Here is a 24,059-nt window from a genome sequence, read left to right on the forward strand (position 1 = left end):
AGTAAGAGCCTGTAATAAAACTACCTCAGGGATGGTTGTGAGAAACAAAGGAGATAATCTATATAAAAAGACTTTTGTAAACCTTAAAAGCCTGTATAAATGTCAGCTTTTACTAGTCCCAGGTCTACCCCTTCCTAGCTGTGTGACCTTGTATGTAATAATAACCATTCACATTTATATCACATTTTAAGGCTTGCAATGTATTTTCTTTGCAACAACCTTGTAAAGGAGAGCAAGTCACTTTGACTCATTTTCAATCAATCAAGACGCATGTATTTATTAAACACTTACTATGGGCAAGGACTATAGGGATACAAAAGCAAAAAATGAAACATGCCTTTTCCTCAAAGAAATTACATTCTATCAGGGACAACAATATGTGCATATATAAATAAGTACAAAATATATCCAAGATTAATAAGGGTACATACATATATTAGAATAGAGTAATTACTTAAGAAATGTTTGCTGAATCAAGATTGACCTTGCAGGGGGTGGGGTCTCAACACCCAGATGCCAGTAATAGTCCCCATCTAGCTCACCCTGAGACCATCCACAAAGGGTATGAAAAGGCTCTGGGAAAGCAGAAGCTTCTTTATTCACTGTAGGCCACACTGGAGGACCTAATTCATACTTTTCTTAGTAACACTGATGAAGGTGAGATTCTCCAGTGACAAGAGGACTCTTCCTTCATCTGGTGGCCTACTGATTATTCCCAATTATAATCATGTAAGGGACTTTGGACATCCCTAGATGTGATGTGAACAATGATTCATCAAGCTGAACCAGAAGAATGTAGCAATCAGGACATGTGTGACGTTTTCTCTTACTGCCCAGTCCTGGAAAAAGGAAGGAGGACTAAGGGTGTCTATAATTCAGAAGCAACATCAGCTGTGAAGTGAACAGTGACTATGATAGTAGTTTAGGCACCCAGAGGCACTAGATAAGTGCCAAATAGGTGGGCAACCTGAGTCCAGAGAGAGAGGGCCAGCCCCAGAGGGTTTAGGTACACAGCAGTAGCAGAGGTATTTGGTCCAGAAAGTTATCTAGCAAACAACATGAGGGGAACATGTTGAGCCAATTCTGCTTTGAATTGCAAGAATCCTGTGCTGAGAAACAGATGAGCTGAACTAAATCATTCAATTAAACAACAAACATTTATTACCACTAGGGATGTAAATATAAAAACTAAACAGTCCCTGCAGCTTGTGTTCTACTGGTTGATAAAAGATGACATATTGTATTATATTATATTGTGTTATATTATATTGTAGTATATTGCATTTTATGTTGTACTATATCATATCATATATCTTATTATGTTATATTAACCCAGGGACACATTTTAGTTTTAAGGGCTACATCTTCCCAACTTGGTCAAAGACTTATAAACTGAGCAGTTCCACATGCCCTCTTATCAGCCTTCATGAAATCTACAGGGTACTGGACTCAATTGGAGGTCTCTCAGTACCACTGCTGTCTTCTTTAAGCTTTATGGGTCTTAAAAAGTAGCAGAAAATTACTTAGTTAAAATTTGTACTTTTATTCTTTTTATCACAATATTAACAATTTTGACTTTGTGGTTTTATCCCTTCGTTCATTCACTTGTTTTGGAGCTTAGATTGTGATTAAGTTTATAATAAAATACTTTAAAGAGCTTTATTCACGATAAGTTATTTTTTAAAACCTTTCTTAATAAGAACTATGGATTCCCAAAAGAATTATTACTCTTTAGTTCAGGTGCTTTGGGGACAGAAAACACATACTCTGTTGGTCCATGAATCTCATCTTCTGTCCCTAATCAGATCTGCCAGATGTGAACAACTATACTCCAGGCATCTGAACTGATGTTTAATATCATTATCCTAAGCATTCTAAATCACACATGTTTAAGTGCCATTTCTGTGGAGGCTTTGGAAAGGAATGAGATAAGGGAGACTAAATACACAGATCAGAAAAGAATAAAAAAAGTCATTTTTACAATTCTTAATCCTGGGAGTTGGGGAATTAAAAACTTCTATGAGGCTGGATTGGAAAGACAATAGGACACCTGGTAGAGAGGCCTTGGAAGAAGAACCCCAGAGTTCCCCATCCCCTCTCACAGTAAGAAAGATTTCCATTTCTGGAAAAGAAAATTTGATGAGAAAGGACAGCAGAATGGGTAGGACACAAGAGGCTCAGGAAGGCTAGATCTCTTATCCTGTCACTGAACAACCTTGTAGTCAATGTCCTAAACTCTATCCCATTCCTTGGTATCTTTAAAGTTCCAGACTAAGTAACCCAGAAATCTTGTCTTTTTTGCTAGGATGAAAGGCAACATGCAGGTTAAAAAAAAAAAAACCAACACATCAAATAAGAAAACCTATCGGGGTTCAAGTCCAGACTTTTCTATGATCGTGGACCTGTCAGTCTTTGTAAACCTCAGATCTCTAAAATGGGGGTGATAGTGAAATACCAATGTATAAAAGACTGTTAAAAGTAAGAGTGTTGTATAAATGTAACCTGTAAAATACTGGATGTACTTTGTACACCTTTGTAACCTGTAAAAAACTGAGCAGCCAGGTGGCACACTGGAGTCAGGAAGACTGATCTTCCTGTGTTCAAATATGGCCTCAGACACTTAGGTCCTAGCTGGGTGATCCTGGGTAAGTCACTTAACCTTGTTTGCCTCAGTTTCCTCATCTGTAAAATGGGCTGGAGAAGGAAATGGCAAAAAAAACTCCAGTATCTTTGCCGAGAAAACCCCAACAGGGTCAGACATGACTGAAATAACCGGACAACAGCAACTAAGGAATATTAGAGATAAATTGCATAATAAACTATGCAAATGTATGCCATCATTATTAGAGGTTATAATTAGAGGCTATAATCCAGGAAGCATATGACTTATGTTAATAAGAAGGAAGTGAGATACAGTGGAGAGAATGATGGATTTCACTAGAGGGCCAGGGTTTGAATTCCAATTCTGCATCTTAGTATTTCTGTGACTTTGGCCATGTAGTTAATGTCTCTGAGCCACAATTTTCTCATCTGTATAATGATGGGGGTTGACCCCATCATGACCTTTTAGGTTCCTTCCAGCTCTAAGTTCCCATGATTCCAATGTCACATGTAAATAAGTTGAAAGAATTGGGGATGTTTACCTAGAGATGAGAAACTATCTTCAAATATTTGAAGGGGCTTAAAATGAAGAGGAATTTAGACTTGTTATGATTGGCCACCAGGGCAAAATAGGAAGGAGATTTATACTCCAATATACAGAAAAAGTTACCTAACAGTGGCAGTTATAGAACAGTGGAATGGGCTACCTCACTAAGTTGTGAGTTTCTTGCCATTGGAGATACTAAAGAAGGGACTGAATGTTTATTCGTCTTTGACATTGTAAAGAGGATTCCGATTCATGTATAATTTGGACTAGATGACCTCTAAGTTCCTTTTCCACCTAGGGATCCTGAGATTCTAAATGGGGAATGAGGGTGTTGGGTACTATTATGGATCTTGTGAGGAGAATAGATACCGATGAGGGATGTGTTTTCCAAAGAACATCAGTGATGCCTGAATAATGAGGCAGTATAGCCAGGCCACTTCTTTATAAATAACTGAGGGTCTCTACTGAATAGACAATTAACTAACTTCTTCCCACCTCAAGTCTGAATCATACTCCTTCAGCTTCCTAAAGTCACAACATTTTAGAACCTAACATTTGTAAATTCTATAATGATTTGTAGAGGCTTTGATGTTTCCTCTACACAAGTGAGAGACTAGGGAGAATGGATAATGTATGCCCAGGTAACATTTATGCAAGGATGTTGAAGGACTTTTAAAGGTGAGGATAGAGATGAGACTGGAGACTTGAATAGTCAGAGAAGTTGATTCAATTCAACAAGCATTTATTATAATGGAGTAGAGGTGGTATCCACAGAGAGGAAAGGAAGGTTTTGCCCTCATGTTGGAAAAGGAAGATGTAATGAGCTCCTTGAAAACAGGGACTGTCTTTGGCCTTTCTTTATATCCCCAGCACCCAGCACAGTGCCTCACAGGTAGTAAGTATTTAACAAATGTTTATTCACTGACTAACCCCGTGAACTACTGGATAACTCTCAAGTCTAATCTTTCCCCCTTGACTGAGAAAGAAGTGGACCAGATGACTGTGTTTCCAAAAGGAATGGCAGGAAGTCTTTTAGTTTTGGTTTTGTTTTTTTTTTTTACTCTTTTAGGGAATTCCTCAGTGTTAAGAATCCCCAGGGCAGAAACTCTCCTCACCTATGCAAATCAGCAACTAGTCTTAGAGAGTTGCCTTAGACACTTAGAGGTTTTAAGGCTTTGCATACAGTCAACATACTTCACATATGAGAGACTTAGTAGACTCAACTTTTCCAAAAGTCATCTTCTAGCCATTATACCATAATGCCTTAGCAACAAGTTAGAAATGGGCAAAAAACTATTTGTACCCTTCCATTCCCACTTTGATTCATCATGACAGAACTCTGAGCACTTGGTGATCCATCATAGAAGCTTTCACATTAGGGACTGTAAGTGATTCTGAGGAGTTACATAATCTGTTAGATTCTTGCTTTCCTCTTTTTCTTCTGTCATGGTCATAGGCATACATAGAAAGGACTTAAGAGCCATAAATACACTTCTGTTTGATTCCTTGCATCAGACATTTACTACCCATGTGACCCTGGGAAGGTTACTTAATTTCTTTCAACCTCAGTTTCCTCATCTATAAAATGGGAATAATAAAAACACCTACCTCAAATAATTTTTGTATTAAATGAGATAATATATGTCTATAATGCATTTTGAAAAACTTCGAGCTCTATATAAGTGTTAGCTATTATTATTATCATTATTGTGAGCTATGTACTTATTAATTAGGAATTGTTCTTAGTGCACTAGGAGATAATGCAAATGTTTCTCCAGCTTTTCTTGTTACAGACTATAAACCTAGTGAGCAAGGAAATCTTCCAAATTATATTTGGGTCCTTCATGTCATGAGAGTATCTCTATATAATGGTCACACATTTGTATAAACCAGGAGAATAAATTTGGCCACCTTAGCATCCACTTAAGCAGCCTAACACAATGTCTTCTATGAGACAGCATCTACAAAGAGAAGCTTATCAGTAGGTTTAATACTAGTCGTGGGCATGTTGACTAGTCTGAGAGGAATAAGATTCTGACCAGAAATGCTGCTTACTGTCCTGTGCACAGGAGAGAAAGAATAGCCTTCTCTTCTCTCTATCTATCCATCCATCTATATTTATGTATACAAGGGCAGCTAGGGGGCACAATGGATAGAGTCCCAGGTCTGGAAGATTCATATTCCTGAATTCAAATCCGGACTCAGACACTTCCTAGCTGGGTGATGCTGGGCAAGTCATTTTACCCTGTTAGCCTTAAGTTTCTTCATCTGTAAAATGAGCTGGTGAAGGAAATGGCAAACCACATCAGTATCTTTGCAAAGAAAACCCCATCAGGTATTACAAAGAGTCAGAAATGACTGAAATGACTTAACAACAACAACAAATACATTCAAAATATCTCTGCCATGTCACTTCCACTGCAGATCACCAGGGATCCCACTGCCAAGTAAGGCATTCTTGACATTCTTGTTGTACTCTGAATGTAAGACTACTATAAACCACAATCTGCCCTTCCACTTCTTTTATGCCCAATATAATCATATATAATCACAGAATATCAGAAAGTTGATCAGGTCTAATCTGAAAAATCCTCATTTTACAAAGGAGAGAACTGAGGCTTAGCCAGGGGAAGGGACCTGCCCCAAATCATACTAAAAGTCAAATAAATTTACAGGACCAACACTCAAAGGAATTCTTCTAGCCACCACACTAGGAATCCCTCTTCTCTACTAGATTTGGTCTCAGTCAATTTCCATCTCTTAAGGGATACAAACATGGAAATGAATCCTATAGTCAACAGGTGATAGAATCAATATGCAAATATTTATGTAAATGAATGTCCTATTTGTTATGCTGCCTGATCAGGTGTTGCTCTTGTGAGTAGTATGCTAGGGTCCATTCACTTAATTTCTTCTATAAAATCAGGCCTTTAAGTTTCCTTACACTTCTCAATCTATGAACCTATATTTCACCTGATTTTTCGGACTGAAGCCAACCTAGTGAGATAACTAATTTTCTAGATGTAGTTGTTATCGTCTTATATCATCCCCTATCTTCCAGAATAACAATAGCTCTCATTTATACAGCACTTTAAAGTGTGCAAAGTACTTTTCCTGATTTATATTAGTTGATCCTCACAAGAACCAGGAGGGGCAGGTGTCATTGACCTCCTCAGCCACATGGATTTCCCTATCGGCTCTATGAAACGACTCCAGATCCGTGTATGAGTGGATGAATATACATACATACATATACATCATCTGGGGCCATCTCCACTCATCCTGATATCTATCTTGTCACTAGACCTGATGGCTCTGGAGGAGAGAATGAGGCTGGTGACTCTGCACAGCCCTACCTCACTTACAAGTCATGACCTTGATGTCATGGTCCTCTTCATACGGGGGCAGCAAGGCGGCTCAGTGGATAGAGCACTGGTCCTGGAGTCAGGAGGACCTGAGTTCAAATCCGGCCTCAGACACTTAACACTTACTAGCTGTGTGACCCTGGACAAGTCACTTAACCTCAATTGCCTTACCAAAAAAAAAAAAAAAAGAATATATACATACACACATATTTTTCTACAACTCTGCCTGTTCTTCCTCCTGAGCTTCAGTCCCTTATCCCCAACTGCCAACTGGACATTTGTTTGATGTGGTGTCTCCCATCGGATTGTAAGCTCCTCAAGGGCAGGGACTATCCTTTGTCTTTCTTCGTATCCTCAGCACTCAGCAAAGTGTCTGGCACATAGCAGGCATTTAATAAATTTTGATTGATTGACTGATTGATTGGACATTTCAAAGTGGATATTCTGCTCAAAACATAACTCATTATCTTTTCTCCCAAATGCATCCCTTTTCTAAACTCTCAGGGCTCACCAATATTCCAGTCACATGAATTCACAATCTTGGCATCACCATCAACTCCTCATTCTCCTTCACCCCACCTTTCCAATTATTTGCTAATTCTTCTTGGTTCTACATTCATAACATCACTCAAATTCATCTCTTTTTCTCCATTTATGTGACCCCTAATCATCTCTTGCCTAGATTATTGCAATAGCAACATAATCTTCCTGCTTCAAATTACTCTTTATCCTATCCTCAACACAGCTACCAGTATGATATTTCTAGAGCACAATTCTGGCCATATCATTCTCCTTTCCAACAAACTCCAGTGACTCTCAATTATCTCTAGGATCAAATACAAATTCCTTTGGAATTTAAAGCCTTTCACAACCTAGCTCCAACCTACCTTTGTTGTTGTTTTAGTTGCATCTGACTCTTTATGACCTCATTTAGGGTTTTCTTGGCAAAGATACTAGAATCGTTTGCTATGTCCTTCTCCAGCTCATTTTAGAGATGAGGTAAAATGAGGCAAGTAGGATTAAGTGACTTGTCCACACAGCTTGGAAATGTCTAAGGCCAGATTTTCACTCAAGAAGATGAGTCTTTCTGACTTCAGCTCCAGCTTTCTATCTACTATTAGCTTTCTATCTACTAGCTGCCCCCAACCTACCATCACAGTTTATTATATACATTAATCTCCTTCTTACACACTATGGTCCTACCAAATCAGTCTTATCTTCCAGAGGGAGTACTGGAGCTCATTTACACAGGCTTGTAAGAGGCTTGTAAATTTTCAGTGTGAAGCACTTACACCTTGGAGATCAGCAAACTCTGTAAATCAGAGCTTGATTTATTGTTTTCTTGATTGTCTAGACTTTAGAAAATTATGGAGAAAAGACTAAGAGTACAGATTATACATAAAAGGGTATCATGTCCATTTGTTTGGGGGGGGGAAGCTGGTTGTTAAACATTTATTAGTACGTAACTGGTCTTGACATTGTTCTTCTTATCACATTCTATTTCCCATTTCCCAGCCTTTGCACAGGTTGGTCCTCATGCCTAGAATGCCCTCTCTCTCCTTATCTTTGCTTCTTAGAATCCCTAGTTTCCTTGAAACTCAATCACCATCTCCTATACCTTCTGTGCCCAGTTATTAATTAATGCCTCCCCCACAAAATTATGCTGTATTTATTTTGCATATTCTTACATGTGACACATATTAGGTACCAAACAAATGCTTGTTGACTTTTTGTTGTTCTGTAATAGAATGTAAACTTCAGGACAGGTCTATGTATTTGTCTATGTATCTGCAGTGCCTAGCACAGTGTCTAGTTCATAGGAAGCACTTAATAAATGTTTCTTGATCACTGATCTCCATTTTATAGGTGAAGAAATAGAAGCCCAGAGACTTATCCAGGATCAAATATTGTTATTAGTTGTCAGAGGCAGGATTTGGACTCAGATGTTTCTGATCCCATGTCCAGCATTCCATGGAATATATATATATATATATATATATATATATATATATATATATATACACACACACACACACATACATAGAGAGAGAGAGAGTTTGTGTATATATATATATATATATATATATATGTATAATGCTAAAAGACCTATTATGACCTCAAGAATCTTGATCACATTTTCATTGATTCAAGTCTATTTTTTTAATTAATTTTTTTTTTTTGCAGGGCAATAAAGGTTAAGTGACTTGCCCAGAATCACACAGCTAGTAAGTGTCAAGTGTCTGAAGGTGGATTTTAACTCAGGTCCTCCTGACTCCAGGGCCAGTGCTTTATCCACTGTACCACCTAGCTGCCCCTATTCAAGTCTAGTTAATAAAATCTGATCAACACACCTTGTCACCCAGGATTAAAAAAAAGAGGAAGAAGAATGCTAAGATGAATGTAAAGTCCACCCAGGAAATTAGACTTATAGCCCAAATGCTTCAGATTTAAATTACAGTAGTTTATCCTGACAAGAACCAAGGAGCAGCTGTCATATACAATTATTTTTAGAGGTACTGCTAAGCCATTCATACATTATGAACTGCTGCCAAGCAGTCAACAGTGAGGGGTTTGGGGGATTTGGGCTGGGGTGGGTTGCATTTTAATCATGAAAAAGCATTTGAGCATTCACTGCCTTGCATTTGGTTATTTTTCCATCTCTAGGTAATTGACAGAAAGTCTATTGTTAGATAGGTAGGCCTCATGGACAGTTTATTCATACTGCCAAGTAGATAAAAAACATGTCACTAACCTACATATTTGAAGGTTTATACAATCCTCAGGCCAAGCCTATGCTACCGCCCCCAGGAAGTCAATGTTATCTACCTATCCCAAATATAGGGGCTCCTCTCTTGTCCTTAAAAGTCCATGAAGGGAGTTGTCCCATGCTACTTAACTACCTGGCTTGATAAACTGTGACACCATCATTTTTTTAACCCAATAGGATTTTGGTATTCAAATGACTCACTGTTATTGGCCAAGAGAGCCTGGCTGGGTGGTAGTGTCACAATACTCTTCTTACGACCAACAATGCCAACACCATTGAATAGGCCAGGCACAGGCTGTGCAGTTCACATACAGAGATATTCACAAGAGGGAAAGGACCTCCTGTTTTCATTAAAGTACAGGGAAAAGGTCCTGCTGGAAAGGTTTTCAGAGCCAGTAAAATATGATCTTTTGAGAACATGGGCAAGGTTCAAGTTAAGCCCAAAGTGAATTTGTCTTCATACGTCCACTTTTTATTAAACTGCAGAAACAAGCACAAGGAACAACAGCCAAATGCTTACATCAACTTCAAAGAATTCTCCAAAAAGTGTTCAGAAAAGTGGAAGACAATCTCTAAGCATGAAAAGTCCAAGTATGAAGCCATAGCAAGACTGGACAAAGCACGCTACCAGAAAGAAATGAAAAATTATGTTCCCCCAGTAGGAATGAAGAAAAGGAAAAGAAGGAAGAAGGACCCCAAAGCTCCCAAGAGGCCACCCACATCTTTTTTCCTCTTCAGTCGAGAGCACTACACAAAGATCAAAAGTGACAATCCACAATGGTCCGTGGTGGAAGTGGCAAAGTTTCTGGGGGAGATGTGGTCCAAAAAGTCAGAGCAGGACAAACAACCTTATGAAGAGAAGGCAGCTAGACTGAGAGCCAAGTACCACCAAGAACTCATGGCCTACCGGGTCAGTCATGGTCAGGGATGTTCAAGGAAGAAAGGACCAGGGACTTCTGGCCAGTGTCAGAACAGGAAGAAATCCAAGTCAGACAAGAATGAAGACTATGCTGAATCTGATTCAGAAGGCGAGCTGGATTAGACGCGACAAAGACAATGAATGATGAAAGAAAAATAAATGCCATCGAACTGAATACATGTCTCTCTTTATTCTGATCTCTGTCCTTACATGATGTTGCTTTTCCATCAGTCTTCCTTGATTTAGTAACATTGAGCTTTGGGAATAATTAGAGTTTGGAAGGCAGGAGAAGAAAAGAGGGGCAAGAAAAGGAAGTAAGGATTTGAAAGAAAGGTAGTGTACTTTTTTCCCCCAAAACCTATTGTTTTTTTTTTTTATTTTTATGGGGCAATGAGAGGGTTAAGTGACTTGCCCAAGGTCACACAGCCAGTAAGTGTCAAGTGTCTGAGGCTGGATTTGAACTCAGGTCCTCCTGAATCCAGGGCTGGTGCTTTATCCACTGTGCCACCTAGCTGTCCCCAAACCTATTGTTTTAAAGGGAATTTGGGACTTAAATAGTGTATCATTGGAGCAGCTAGGTGGCACAGTGGATAAAGCACCTGCCCTGGATTCAGGAGGACCTGAGTTCAAATCAGACTTCAGACACTTGACACTTGCTAGCTATGTGACCCCGGCAAGTCACTTAACCCTCATTGCCCCCCCCCACCAAAAAATAGTGTATCACAATGTATAAATGCATTGTGTGTTAAATATTGAAATATGAAAAAAAAATTTAAAAACGTGCTGGTTCTCAAAGATATTACATTCTATTGGGAGAGCTAATATCATTTGTAAATATATATGTATGTATATCTATATGTGTGCATATAGATATAAACATATAAATGTGAAAAGTGAATATAAATATGTACAACTCATATCCAATAAATCATGAAAGTTTTTTTAAATTATTCATACAGGTGGTATATCTGACCTAAAGCAAGGAGGGGCATCTTTTGAACAGAATAGTTCTATTTTCCTTTTAATTTTTTTTTTTAAATTTTTGAAAGATTTCAGTTTACCAAATTGAAATCCCAAGATGACCTGCTTCCGCACCCAAACAATGAGTGATCCTAGGAAAAGAGATCTGATCAGGATCCATCCAGTGTGTATCTCCAATACTCAGTGCTTTTCTCCTTATAAAGCTTTTGTACATTGTGTGTGTGTGTGTGTGTGTATGTGGAGTGTTCTAGACTCACATCATCCCACTGTGTACAACTTCATACTCAAACTTACTCTTTTTTTTTTGTTTTGTTTTTTTAGTGAGGCAATTGGGGTTAAGTGACTTGCCCAGGGTCACACAGCTAGTAAGTGTTAAATGTCTGAGGCCAGATTTGAACTCAGGTACTCCTGACTCCAGGGCCGGTGCTCTATCCACTGCGCCACCTAGCTGCCCCCTCAAACTTACTCTTAACAGCTTCTTTGGATAGATGATTTCAACAGGAACCTTTTTGGGACAATTAAACTTTTACCCTGGACTCTTATAAGCCACTGTTATTACATTGGGGGTTTATAGGGTAGGACAAAGCAAGAATGAATCAATAAGTGGGAAACTGGCCAATTACAAAGGGCCACCCTATTAGATGTTTTCTTTTTTAAAAACTGGTTCATCTTCCACTTGACCCATAAGTATGCACCTCAGGATTATATAGTCCACAAAATTTTGTTTTCTTCCTGTCATGTTGTTTCCTCTCACTTTAAATGTCCCCTCATTCTCTATTATATCCAAAAGTGCCTGGCAATCCTTTTTTCCAAGGCCTAGCTCAAAATTCTCCCTTACTTTACAAGAGGGACAAGCTTTGAGAAGACAGACAATAGTTAAAATGTAGAAATGAGAGTTTTGACAAGGTTTTATGATCTGGCTTCTAGTCTTATATAGAAGAAAGCATGAGCTCTGTCATTGTGGAAAGGGGAGGAAGTGGGAGAGAGATGAAACTTTGCCCTGTCTGATAAAGGTGGCGCTGAGCTGGATAAAATTCCCTTCTTGAGATCCCTTGACATTTTGTGATCCTAGGGGAAACACTGCTCAGTTAAATTCCAAATGTATCAATTGCTCTTCTCAACTTGACTGTGTACAATATGTTCTTTGAAGAGAGGAGGGCTTTTCTCATGTTTTTATTCCTAGTTGCCCATATGTAGTAGAGACTAAGTAAATGCTTTTAGAAATGAATTTGAATTATCCTCTCAGCTTGTAATTTGGAAGGCCTAAAAAGGTCATGGACCTGTAATAACTGGTATACTTTTATGAAATATGCTGTATTTGATTAAAAAACCTTGTTTGAATACTCAAGTGATTAATGGTGAAGGTTGTAGATATTAAAACACAGTTAAAACAACTGTGACTATTCTCTAGAGGCTGCTGCTAGGGAAATGGAACTTCATTAGCATTGGGCTGCTCCCCATCATTTTAACAGAACAACATTCAAAGGGATATAAGTGTACTGGCAGCTTCTGGTCATTGTCCATTTTGAAAAAATATAGAGTCAGGGAGAGTAAGATTTAGACCAAGAATAGGGGAGAGAATAAAAACCACCCAGCTCTAACTTGCACCTAGGGATTTCCATCTACAACAGGGTAACAAGCTCATTCTGCCAATTTTCTCACTCAGTTTCCCAACCTTGTCAACCTTTTCTCTTGCTCCCCTCAAAAAAATTACATAGAGAATCATGTGGGAATGAGATACTCATTATTTGGAAAGTCAAGAAATCTGAAATCTGAGTTTGAATAGTATCCTTCTGATTTTTTTATAAGGCCTACTCTAGGCCAACTCTCTAGAAAAGGTTCCCCACTTGACATGTTCTCCATGCTGACCTGAAGAAACCCCAGCTTTTTGCTGGTTTACAAAATTGCTTTATGAGGTCATAAGGAAGCTGGTTAAGTCAGCATTGCTTTATTAAAAAACAAAAACCTTCCCTTCTGATCTCCTTGGCTTTCTTCTCCATCATTTAGTAACACTTAGGAAGGCACTGTAGATAAATAGAGCAGATAGATATAGATATAGATATATACACACACACACACATATATATATATATATATATATATACATATACATATATATATATGTCTGCTCTCTCTCTCTATGTGTGTGTGTGTGTGTGTGTGTGTGTGTATAGGCAGGTTAGACAATATCTTTGGCTTGTGTGTCCCTCCTATCTGGGATTTGCTCTGATATGATGTGTTAGCACCATTAAGGTATAGAGAGTCTCTTTCTTGAAAGGGGGAAAACTCATTAAACTGATGAAGGAGCTATTCTGTGTTTTAGGAAAGTGAGTTTCCCTTTGTTTCTAGAGCTTCTCTTAGCAAAGAAAAGGTCCAAGGGGAAAAATGTGTATTGGGGAGGCGGGGGTCTGCATTCAAAGTGAAAAAAAAATTCAGGGTTTGAAGTGTGATTCTAAATTTGGGGGTAGCCTAGGGTGAAAGGAAAAGACAATCAGGTTTACTCACTAAGTACTGTTGCAGTTTGATCCCATCTAGATTTGATTGGATTCTAATTAGAAAATAGACATTCTATAAATCTCATCTATTTTGATAGATGCTTTTCTATTTGGGGGTAGAAGTAGAAAGCTATTATTATAATCTCCCCTAAATAATAAAAATATTGTTTTGAAGAAACTTGTGTAAACTCATAATAATCATAACAGTTTATGGTTACAAGGAATCATAAAGCTGGAAAGGGACCTTAAAAGGTCATTTGGTCCAACCTTCTCATTTTACAAATAAGGAAACTGAGTCAACATATTTACGTACTTGTAAAATAGGTAATGCGAACTATATGGATTTGAAAGTCCTCTGATTTCAAATTCTTGCAACATTCTTTCTTCATCACAGCGATATGTGTGTGTGTATGTATTTGTGTGTGTGTGTGTGTGTGTGTGTGTAGGAGCAGGGGAGGATATTCTTACTATACAATGGAATTTAACTTAAAAAATAATAGCTTACATTTTATAAATAAAAGGCACTTTCCTCATATTTACCCTTTTGAAGGAGTCAGCAGAAGTGGAATACTCCTTCCCTGAAAAAAGGTTAAATGATCTGTAAATGTTTTGTTATATACCATACATATGCATTGTTGGGTGTTGTTTCAGTCCTGAGGGGCAAGCCAGGGAGGCGACTATTCTCTTGTCTTTATATCTAGAACTGGCCAGCATAGCTAGCACCTCTAGCCAATATTGAAGTCTGACTATTCATGACCCCATTTGGATTTTTTTTTGGGCAAAAATACTGGACTTGGGGGTGGCTAGGTAGCACAGTGGATAAAGCACCGGCCCTGGATTCAGGAGGACCTGAGTTCAAATCTGGCCTCAGACACTTGACACTTACTAGCTGTGTGACCCTGGGCAAGTCACTTAACCCCCATTGCCCAGCAAAAAGAAGAAGAAGAAGAAGAAGAAGAAGAAGAAGAAGAAGAAGAAGAAGAAGAAGAAGAAGAAGAAGAAGAAGAAGAAGAAGGAGAGAAAAGAAAAGAAAAAAGAAAATACTGTAGTGTTTGTCATTTCCTTCTCCAGTTCACACAGCTAATAAGTGTCTGAAGCAAGATTTGAACTTAGAAAGAGGAGTCTTCCTGACTCAAGGTCAGGCATTCTCTGACACACTATGGTGCCACCTAGCAGCCAATACCTCTAGCAAACTGCCTCCTTTTAATAGTAGCTGTTTAATAAAATGCTTCTTGATTGAGTTGAATCCCAGTCTTACTATTTAAAACGATTTCCCCCACTTGGGCCCTAAGATTTTTCATCTGTGTAAAATGATGGGCTTTAATGAACTGGGTGATTATTTAAAATTTTCTTCTAGGTCTAAATTCTATTATTCTAAATCCCTCATTTTACCTATAGAGAAAATTAGGGACAAGAAAATTGTGGCCTCTAAAAAGCCACAGAAAATACTCCAAAATATTTAAATAATTGAATATAGAAGAGTAAATTAGAATTATCAGATGATTCCATTATTACTGTGTTTCCACAGACTCTTAAGATCCAAGATGAAGGAAAGCAGGGCTTTTTCCCTTGAGAAAGGGGACAACAAAAAAAACTGCCCAAGTGGCAATGGGGGCTAAACAAGTATAGTATATGAAAATGAAATAAAATCACTGTTCTGTAAGAAATGATATGATGAATACAGGAAAGCATGAAAATATTTACATGGACTTTTCATTGTAAAGTGATAAGGAGAGCCAAGAAAATATCCAATGAAAAGAGCAACAAGAAGATACTGGGAGAAATTTAGGCAAATGTAAAGATGAAAGAATAGCAATACAATGACATTTTTTGTTTGTTTGTTTGTGAGGCAATTGGGGTTAAGTGACTTGCCTAGGGTCACACAGCTAGTAAGTGTCAATGGTCTGATGCCGGATTTGAACTCAGGTACTCCTGACTCCAGGGCCAGTGCTCTATCCACTGCGCTACCTAGCTGCCCCAACTATTTTATTTTTAAGGTGGGGGGGACATGGTATAAGGAAAGACAGGTAAAAGGAAAAGTTTATCTGACTATCCATTTTGATTCATACTCTAGCTCTCAAGTTGTCATAGTTCCTGTCATGCCCTTTCTTTCTACTTGTCATGGTGCCGGGACTTTTTTCCTCCTAGAGGACCACAGAGTACTGGACACAAAGTATTAGGACTTAAATATTTAGATTCTTATCCCAATTTTGTACAGAAGTTAACTCCTTGACATCACAAAATAGCAATAACAGTTATGCAATTTCTATACCAATTTCCTTGCATGCAAAGTGTTTTCCTTACAACTACCACTGTAAAATCACACAGATAATCTTATCCCCATTTACCTGTTAGGGAAACTGGCTCCAAATGATTGAGAGACAGTGATGCTAGTGGTCCCATAGCTATTTCTTACTGTCAGAATCCAGGTTACAGATTCACATACTTTAAGAAGAGAAACCTGGAAGATTCATTTGGTGTAATCCCTTTATTTTGTAGATGGGGAAACTGAGGCCAAGAATGAAAAGTGACTTGTCTGAAGACACACAAGTATACTTTTTGTTGAACAGCTTAGACATTAAAATCTTGTCCAATTCCCCAATTGCCTAGGAGACAGGAATAACTGAGTGAGTGCTCTGCAGAAACCTCAAATTCAGCATATTCCAGACAGAAACTCTTCTCCCAACTCAATTTTCCTCTATCAGTGTGAGCCCAGGATTCTCCCAATCATCTTTTTGACCGCCCTCTTTTTTTTAATTCTATGCTGGATAGAGTAGATGAGATCAAGCAGGAATGGGAACCCCACCCACTTCCAGGCTTTAGAAGAGAACTGGAGGAGAGGGAGAAGGTGATAATGAAGAAAAGCCCTCAGGCAAGAAGAAGAGGGCCAGATGCTACCAGCTCCTGATCCCTGAGCCCCAGGCCAACCTGAGATTTTATTTGTTTATTTCATCTTTGCAGGTTTATTACTAAACCTGCTGTAGGGCAGACTCCTGCTGCCTAATTCACTTTTTTACAAACATGGTAACTAATTCGCCCCTCAGTTCTGGCTAGAGGCAGACAATCCTTTTTTTTTTTTTTTTAAACTTTTAGAATCACCCCAGAGGTTAATTAAAAAAACAAAATGAAACAAAACTGGTCCTCCTAAATAGAACTCCTCATTTATGCAAACTTTTCTCAGTTGTCCCACAGAATTCTCATTCTTGATACTTCGTATATTTCATCATGTGTGGTTCCTCTCACTTGGAATGTACTATTCTTTTCCCGTCAAACTACATCCTCCCCAAAACATGCCCTCCATAATTCTTACTCCTCTGAAGTCCCCAGAATTTGCTTTTAGCATACAACTAAATCCTCCTCCCATTAAAAACAGGCCCCCTTTATATATAGCAGACTACTCAGAGCAACACTTTTTTGTGGTAGTAAAGAAATGGAAACAGAGGGAGAATACCCACTGATAGGGGAATCATTGCTAAAGAAATTACATCATACCCATACAAAATATGAGTGATTAGGTAAGTATGGGAAAGCTTATATGAACTGATGCAGAGTGGTATAGTAAACAGAGTGAGGAAATAATATGTGCAATGACTACAAGCATATATATGAGGGGAAAAACGATCAAGTGAAATTGATTGTTGTGGGTCATATTAATAAACAATCTTGGCCCTGTGGGGAAGAAATGAAGAAATGGAGAAGTGAAGGAATATGTATGTGGAATGCAGCATATATCATCAGACCAGATGCTGTCAATGTGTCACTTGGCTACCAGGTGCTGCATATGAGAGTGACTTAAAAAAATCCAACAAACTGTTCCCCCCTCCTCCTTGCTAAAAGAGAAAGTGCTGAGGGGAGGATGGTAGAAGTGAGAGATAGATATCATGAAAAAATATAAGGGTGCAGAACTAGATGAGCTCTGACATTCTATGACTTTCAGAGGCACCAATATTCATTTGCTTTTCCCTGTGTATAAGTTACCTTTCTCACCCATATCACAATCTCTTTGAGGACAGGGACTTGTTTTTCATCTTTTTATGTATATCCATCCCCAGTAGTCTACCTTGCTCAATTCTTTGCACATAGTAGGTGCTTATTAATAATGCTTGTTGAAATAAATTGAATACCTTCTACTCCATTCCCTCCAAGACCTAGTGAGGATATGGACCACATGCAGAGGGTACTTGATTTTTAAAAACTTGGTAGAATGCATGCATGAATGAAGATATTTGAATCATTGATTAATAATGAGGATGTTGGCATGACAGATGTAATTGTCTCAATACTTTATAACTCACACTGCCTCTGCCAAAATGAACTTCATGATCATTTGTGCCAGTTCCCAAATATTATTTTAACAGAACAACACTGAAAAGTATATATCAAAATGTGTTGGCTTTTAATGATTGTCTCTTCAAGAAAATAAAAAGGTCCAGGGAGTAATTTAAAAACCCAGACTGAGAAAAAAAACCCAAAACATCCAGTAATAGTTATGCCTAATGATTTTCCTCTACTGCAGAATATCACTCTTAACTCATTCTGATTCTGCCAGGTTTCTAGAAGTTCCCCTCTGCCTCTGTTGAGGCAATATGGGGGAGTAAAACAGAATAGGGTGCTGAGCTTAGAGTCAGGAAGACTTGGTTCTGAGACCCACCTCTGATAATACTATGTGCCCCTGAGCATTCTAACCTTTAAGGCAACTCCTTAAAATCTTATCTACTAAATCATATAAGTTCCAATCTGTGTGGAGGAGGTCTCACACTGATCTAATCTTATGCTGACAGAAAGTAATTATTGTTGTTTGTCCTTCTATCTCAAAGAGGACCATGACAGATGTCATGACTTGCAATGAATTGGATGTAAGTGAGAGAGGGCTGTGAAAGGTCACCAACCTCACTCTCTCCTCCAGAGCTACCTGGGTCCACTGGCAAGATATAGATCAGGATGACCGAAGATGGCCCCAGATGTTTAAGGCAATTGGGGTTAAGTCCAGGGTCACACAGCTAGTAAGTGTCTGAGGTGAGATCTGAACTCAGATCCTCCTGATGCCAGGGCCAGTGCTTTGGATATCACCACCTAGCTGCCTCATGCTGACAGACACATACATAGACAGACAGATAGACAGATTCTGTAATACTCTCCCTCCTTATCTCTGTCTACTGACCTCCATAGCTTCCTTTAAACCCCTACTAAAATCTCTTCCTTTACTGCAAGCTTTCCCCAACCCCTCTAAAGTCTAGTGCCTTTCCTGTTAATGACTTCCTATACATCCTATGGATAGCCTACTCTGAATATATTTGTTTGCATAGTGTTTCCCTCCCCCATTATATTGTAATTTCCTTGAGGGCAGCTGAATTGGACGCCTCTTTTTTATTGTTGTTGTTGGATTCCAGATCTGGTGCTGGAGCTCAGGCAAGACAATTTGAAAGGACAATAAGATGGTTATTGAAAACAAAACCAAACAAACTTGACCATAACATCTGAATTATTACATTACCCTATTAAAGCCAATCCCAAACATGCCCATGGAAAGCCCAGCATTGGCTGTCAGTTCCCACCTGACTCTTCATCTTACTGAGCTGTCCCCAGTGCTTACCAGAAAGGTATCCCAGCGCTTAGCATAGTGCCTGATACTTAGTAAGTGTTTAATAAATGTTGATTGATTGATGGACAGTAGATAAAGCATTATTAAATGCTTTGTACACTATGCAAAAGTACTGGAAATAAAAGGGAAATAAGCAAAGTAGTCCCTTTCTCTCCAAGGGCTTATATTCCAAAGTGGGAGGAAATCCAGAAAAGGAAGCTGGAAAGGAGGGTTGAGGGTGACAGGTAGAAGGGAATGGATCCTTCCTGTATTTGCACAATAATAACTACTCACATTATATAGCACTTAAAGGACTACATAATTGCTTTATGAGGTCATGGGAAGTCAGGGTGCCAAAGGACTTGTTTGTGGACAGTTTCAGCTTTGCTTCTCTGCCTGCATAGCAAACAAGTCCCTTCTTTGATCACTGGCTTCCTCTTGGATCAGCTAGTGTCACCTAAGAGGCTTCCTATTTCCAAACTCAATTAACCCAGCACTAGGGGCAGCTCAGTAAGATGAAGAATCAGGTGGGGAATGCACAGTCTCTGCTGGGCTTTCCAATAACGTGTTTGAAATTTGCTTTAATAGGATAATGTGTGGCTATTAAGACGATCAGCACAGTATCTACAACGTTGTGTGTGGATCAACTGTGATAGATTTGATTCTTCTCAGCAATACAACGGTACAAGATAGTTCCAAAGGACTCATGATGGAAAAGACTCTCCAAATCCAGGGGAAAAAACGAGAACTGTGGAATATGGATGCAGATTGAACCATACTATTTCTTTTGTTTTTGGTGCTGTTGTTTTTCTTTTTTGAGGTTTTTCCTTTTTGCTCTGATTCTTCTCTTATAATATGACTAATGCAGAAATATGTTTAATGTTATTGTACATATATAACCTATATTGGATCACTTGCTGTCTTGGGGAGGGGGGGAGGGAGGGGAGAGAGGGAGAAAAATTTGAAACTGGAAATCTTATTTTTTTTTCTTTTTTTTAGTGAGGCAATTGGGGTTAAGTGACTTGTCCAGGGTCACACAGCTAGTAAGTGTTAAGTGTCTGAGGCCGGATTTGAATTTAGGTACTCTTGACTCCAGGACCGGTGCTCTATCCACTGAGCCACCTAGCTGCCCCCTACTGGAAATCTTATAAAAACAAATGTTGAAAACTATCTCTACATGTAACTGGAAAATAATAAAATACTTTTATAATTAAAAAAAGATGTAATGATCAGATTTGTGTATATGTGTGTGTGTGTGTTTTCAACAACCAGTCCACTGTCCTTTCAAACTTTTTTTGCCTGGGCTCTAGTACCAGATCTCCAATCCAACCCTCAGGCAAGAGACTAGCAATCAGAGGTAGTGTGTAGGGGTTGAAACATCCACGGAGGCACCAGAGTCTTGGGTTACATTATTCCAACAAATAGTACAAAATAGAGAAATAGGAAAGGTACGCAGGCCTTAGCAACCCCATAAGCTGTACCATTTATTTAAGTATAGCTAGACTTAAACTAGGATTAGAACTGGAATTTACACTCTGTAAAGCTAAATGCATTTCTTTTATTCTTGTTTGGGGGAAGAAACTTTCTCTATTTTTTTTTGGTAAAAAGTCCTTCAAAATAACTAACATTATGGCCCATGAACCAATTATAATCCATTTACATTTCTATACCAGTTAATGATTACAAAGGTGTTTAATATCTCATCTATTTCTTTTTTTTTTTTTGTCTTTGTATTCCCAGTGCATAGTAAGTACCTGTCACTTAATACTTGTTGAATAATTTAAATGAACTTCTCCTTACAACCACCCAGTCACCAGGGTAGTATATGTATTATTGTCCTCTTTTAAGAGAGGAGGAAAACTGAGGAACAGTGTGTTGTGTGTAATGGGGAGATTCCAGGATATGACATCAGGAGACATTCAGGATTAGATATATGCTTGGCCCTAGAAGATCAAACTAGAAGCATTGGGTAGAAGGTACAGAGAGGCAAATAGAAGCTAGAAAAATTGAGCTATCCCAAAGTAGAATTGGCAGCAGCTTTATAGGATCATAAGTATCCACCTCATACCCTTCTCTGGAGATGTTCAGTCAAATATTAGATGATAACCATTTGTGGGTATATTATGGGCATATTCTTGTTCAGGTACAGGTTGGACTAGGAGATCTCTGAGGTTCCTTCCAATTCCAAGGTTTCTATTTTGTGATTCTGGCCAAGATTTTATATGTTACTTTCTTTTTTTTGTTTGTTTTGTTGCGGTGCAATGAAGGTTAAGTGACTTGCCCAGGTCATACAGCTAGTAAGTGTCAAGTGTCAAGTGTCTGAGGCCAGATTTGAACTCAGGTCCTCCTGAATCCAGGGGCAGTGCTTTATCCACTGTGCCACCTAGCTGCCCCCTCCAGCCAAGATTTTAATCCCCCCTCAACATTTACTGTAGGTGATTTAAAACAAGTCACTTCACCCCTCCCAGTCTTCGTTTCCCCATATGTGAAATGAAGGGGTTGGATTAAATTAATCTACAAGGTTCTTCCCATTTCTGACAGTCTACAAATATCTATTCTGGCTATGAGGACTGGTTCTGACAGTGATGGCTGTGTCAGTCAACAAGCATTTATTATGAATTTACTATATGCCAGGTCCTATGCTGTCAGGGGAGGATACAAAGAGAGGTAAACACTTTCCCTCAAGGTGTTTACATTTTAAAAGATGAAACGAGCATGAAAATAAACAAGGCACATGCAGGATATATACTGAGGAAAGCAGAAGGTTATCCCAGAGGAGAAGGCACTGGGAGGAGAGGCACCAGAAGAAGCCTCCTGCAGAAGGTGAAATCTGAATGGAGTCATGAAAGAATCCAAGGGAAACTAAGAGCCGGGGATGAGGGGTCAGAGCCTTTCAGCCAGAGCAAAATAAGGGAGAAGGGAGAGGAGTGTTGTGTTCAAGGAGTAGAAAGTAGGTCACTGTGACTGGAGCATAGAATGTGCAAAGTGGAGTAAGGTATCTAACAAAGACTGTGATACTATGAGCATCTCTACTCAAACACTCTGAACTTATTTCCCCATCTATAAAATGGGGGCGGGCGGTGCAAGTATTAAAAGGAATAATGACTGTTCCCATGATTTTGTTGGTAGAGTGAATTCTACCAATGCATATCTACATCTTCTCTGCAACTTATAGTCTTGGAAAGTTGCCTGGGAGTCATGGGAGGTTGAATGGTTTGCCTAGCTAGGTCTTACAATCAGTGTGTGTCCAAGGTAGAACCTGAACCTAGCTCTTCCATCCTGGGAGGCCAGCTTTCTATACATTATACCATTCTGGCGTTCTCCTTAATAGTATTATCATCACCACCACCATCATCACCATCATCACTAATGTCTGTATTGTTAGGTTTACGGAGTGCTTTACATATATTAGCTCATTTGATCCTGACAACAAGCCTGTATCACCTACCACCCACTGTAATTAAGGATAACAAAGCATTTTAAAAATGGGAACTACTACTCTGGTGCCTCCAGGTCCTGGCATGGTGATGTTGAAATGAGACAGACTAGATTTTCAGAGTCCAAGCCTAGTTCTCTTTCTACTCTATTACCTCAAAAAAGTTTTCAATGAAGCAAATACTCTTAAAACCTTGGATTTAACAAATTCAAATCAACAAACAGAAATAATTAAGGCCTATCCCTTCTGGGGTCCCGTGCTGAATGATGGCAGATCCAGAGACAAAACATAGTTTTGAGATTATTGGACTTCAAAATGGGCCTCAGTTTTTCTCTTCTGTTAAATGGTCACTCTTCTGATCTAAATCTATAAACTTAAGAAGAACTAGAAGGGAAGAAGAAAAAAAACATTAATACTCCATTCCCTTTCCCCACCTCCACTTCTATATTCACACATCTTATTTTATGGATACATGAAATGTTAATGAAGGAGGTTAAGGCCACCCAGGTGGAATCCAGGTCCTCCGGATGCAGTGCTCTTTCCTCTGAGCTACACTCCTACTTTTATGGGTTCAGTGGGATAGATGGAAAGTGGGGGGGGGATGGCATGGGGAAAGAAGCAGGGACTTGGTTTTGTTTAACGTCCATATCATTCTTTAGTTTCATGATCACATAGCCAAATCCAATTAATCATATCACGGTTGATTATCCTGGGGTGACAAGCCTTTCCACAAGGAAATTTTATGAGAAAACATGGACAAAAACTGCACAGAGTTTGAAAGGGGGGATGGGGTGCTATCTGCCTCAGTGGAGGGAGTCCCCACATCAGTGACATCATAATGCTACTGAAGTATTCATAGCATCTGAAGTGTTCACAGGACTGCTAGCACCATCTGCTGCCAAATATGGAGAACAGCAGGGCTGGCTAGCCAGGAGAGGAGAAAAGCTTTCACTCCACTCAAGGAAGTAGGCAGCCTGCTCTCGTGTATTTATTAGGATAAAAAGTTTAAGCAGCAGGTTTTCAACCTTTTTTTGTGTCATGGACCTCTTATGAAGTCTGATGAAGCCTATTAGACTGACCTCTTCTCCTAATAATGTTTTAAAATCATTTAAGGAAAAGCTAAATTTTGGTTAGAAGTTATGAAAACAAAGCTATATTTTTGTTTCCATCCAAGTTCATGGACTCGCTGAAATCTATTCCTTGTACCACAGGCTAAGAACCCGCGCTTACAAGCACTTGTTCCTGGTTAAAAAAATTCACAGACATTTCTCATATATGAGCTGAGAATACTAGAAGACAGGAACTAGATTTGCCATTTCACTGGTACTGGGAACTTTCACTGCATATTACTAGTACTAGCACCTTCT

At 38.9% G+C, this 24,059-nt stretch overlaps 2 protein-coding genes across 3 annotated transcripts in view; one reads left to right on the plus strand and one right to left on the minus strand.

Moving 5' to 3' along the window:
* The window catches only part of CSMD2 (CUB and Sushi multiple domains 2), a 1,007,742-nt gene that overhangs the window by 474,759 nt on the left and 508,924 nt on the right, over positions 1-24,059 (minus strand). The window lies entirely within an intron of this gene.
* HMGB4 (high mobility group box 4) lies at positions 9,699-10,322 on the plus strand. Its single transcript, XM_043994713.1, has one exon. The coding sequence runs from the start codon at positions 9,699-9,701 to the stop codon at positions 10,320-10,322; it is 624 nt and encodes a 207-aa protein (XP_043850648.1).

The sequence above is a fragment of the Dromiciops gliroides genome, chromosome 3, assembly GCF_019393635.1.
Source record: "Dromiciops gliroides isolate mDroGli1 chromosome 3, mDroGli1.pri, whole genome shotgun sequence".
NCBI lineage: Eukaryota > Metazoa > Chordata > Mammalia > Microbiotheria > Microbiotheriidae > Dromiciops > Dromiciops gliroides.

What these genes read in the sequence shown, in the direction of transcription:
- HMGB4 (XM_043994713.1), top strand. Translation starts at nt 9,699, where the DNA reads ATGGGCAAGGTTCAAGTTAAGCCCAAAGTGAATTTGTCTTCATACGTC.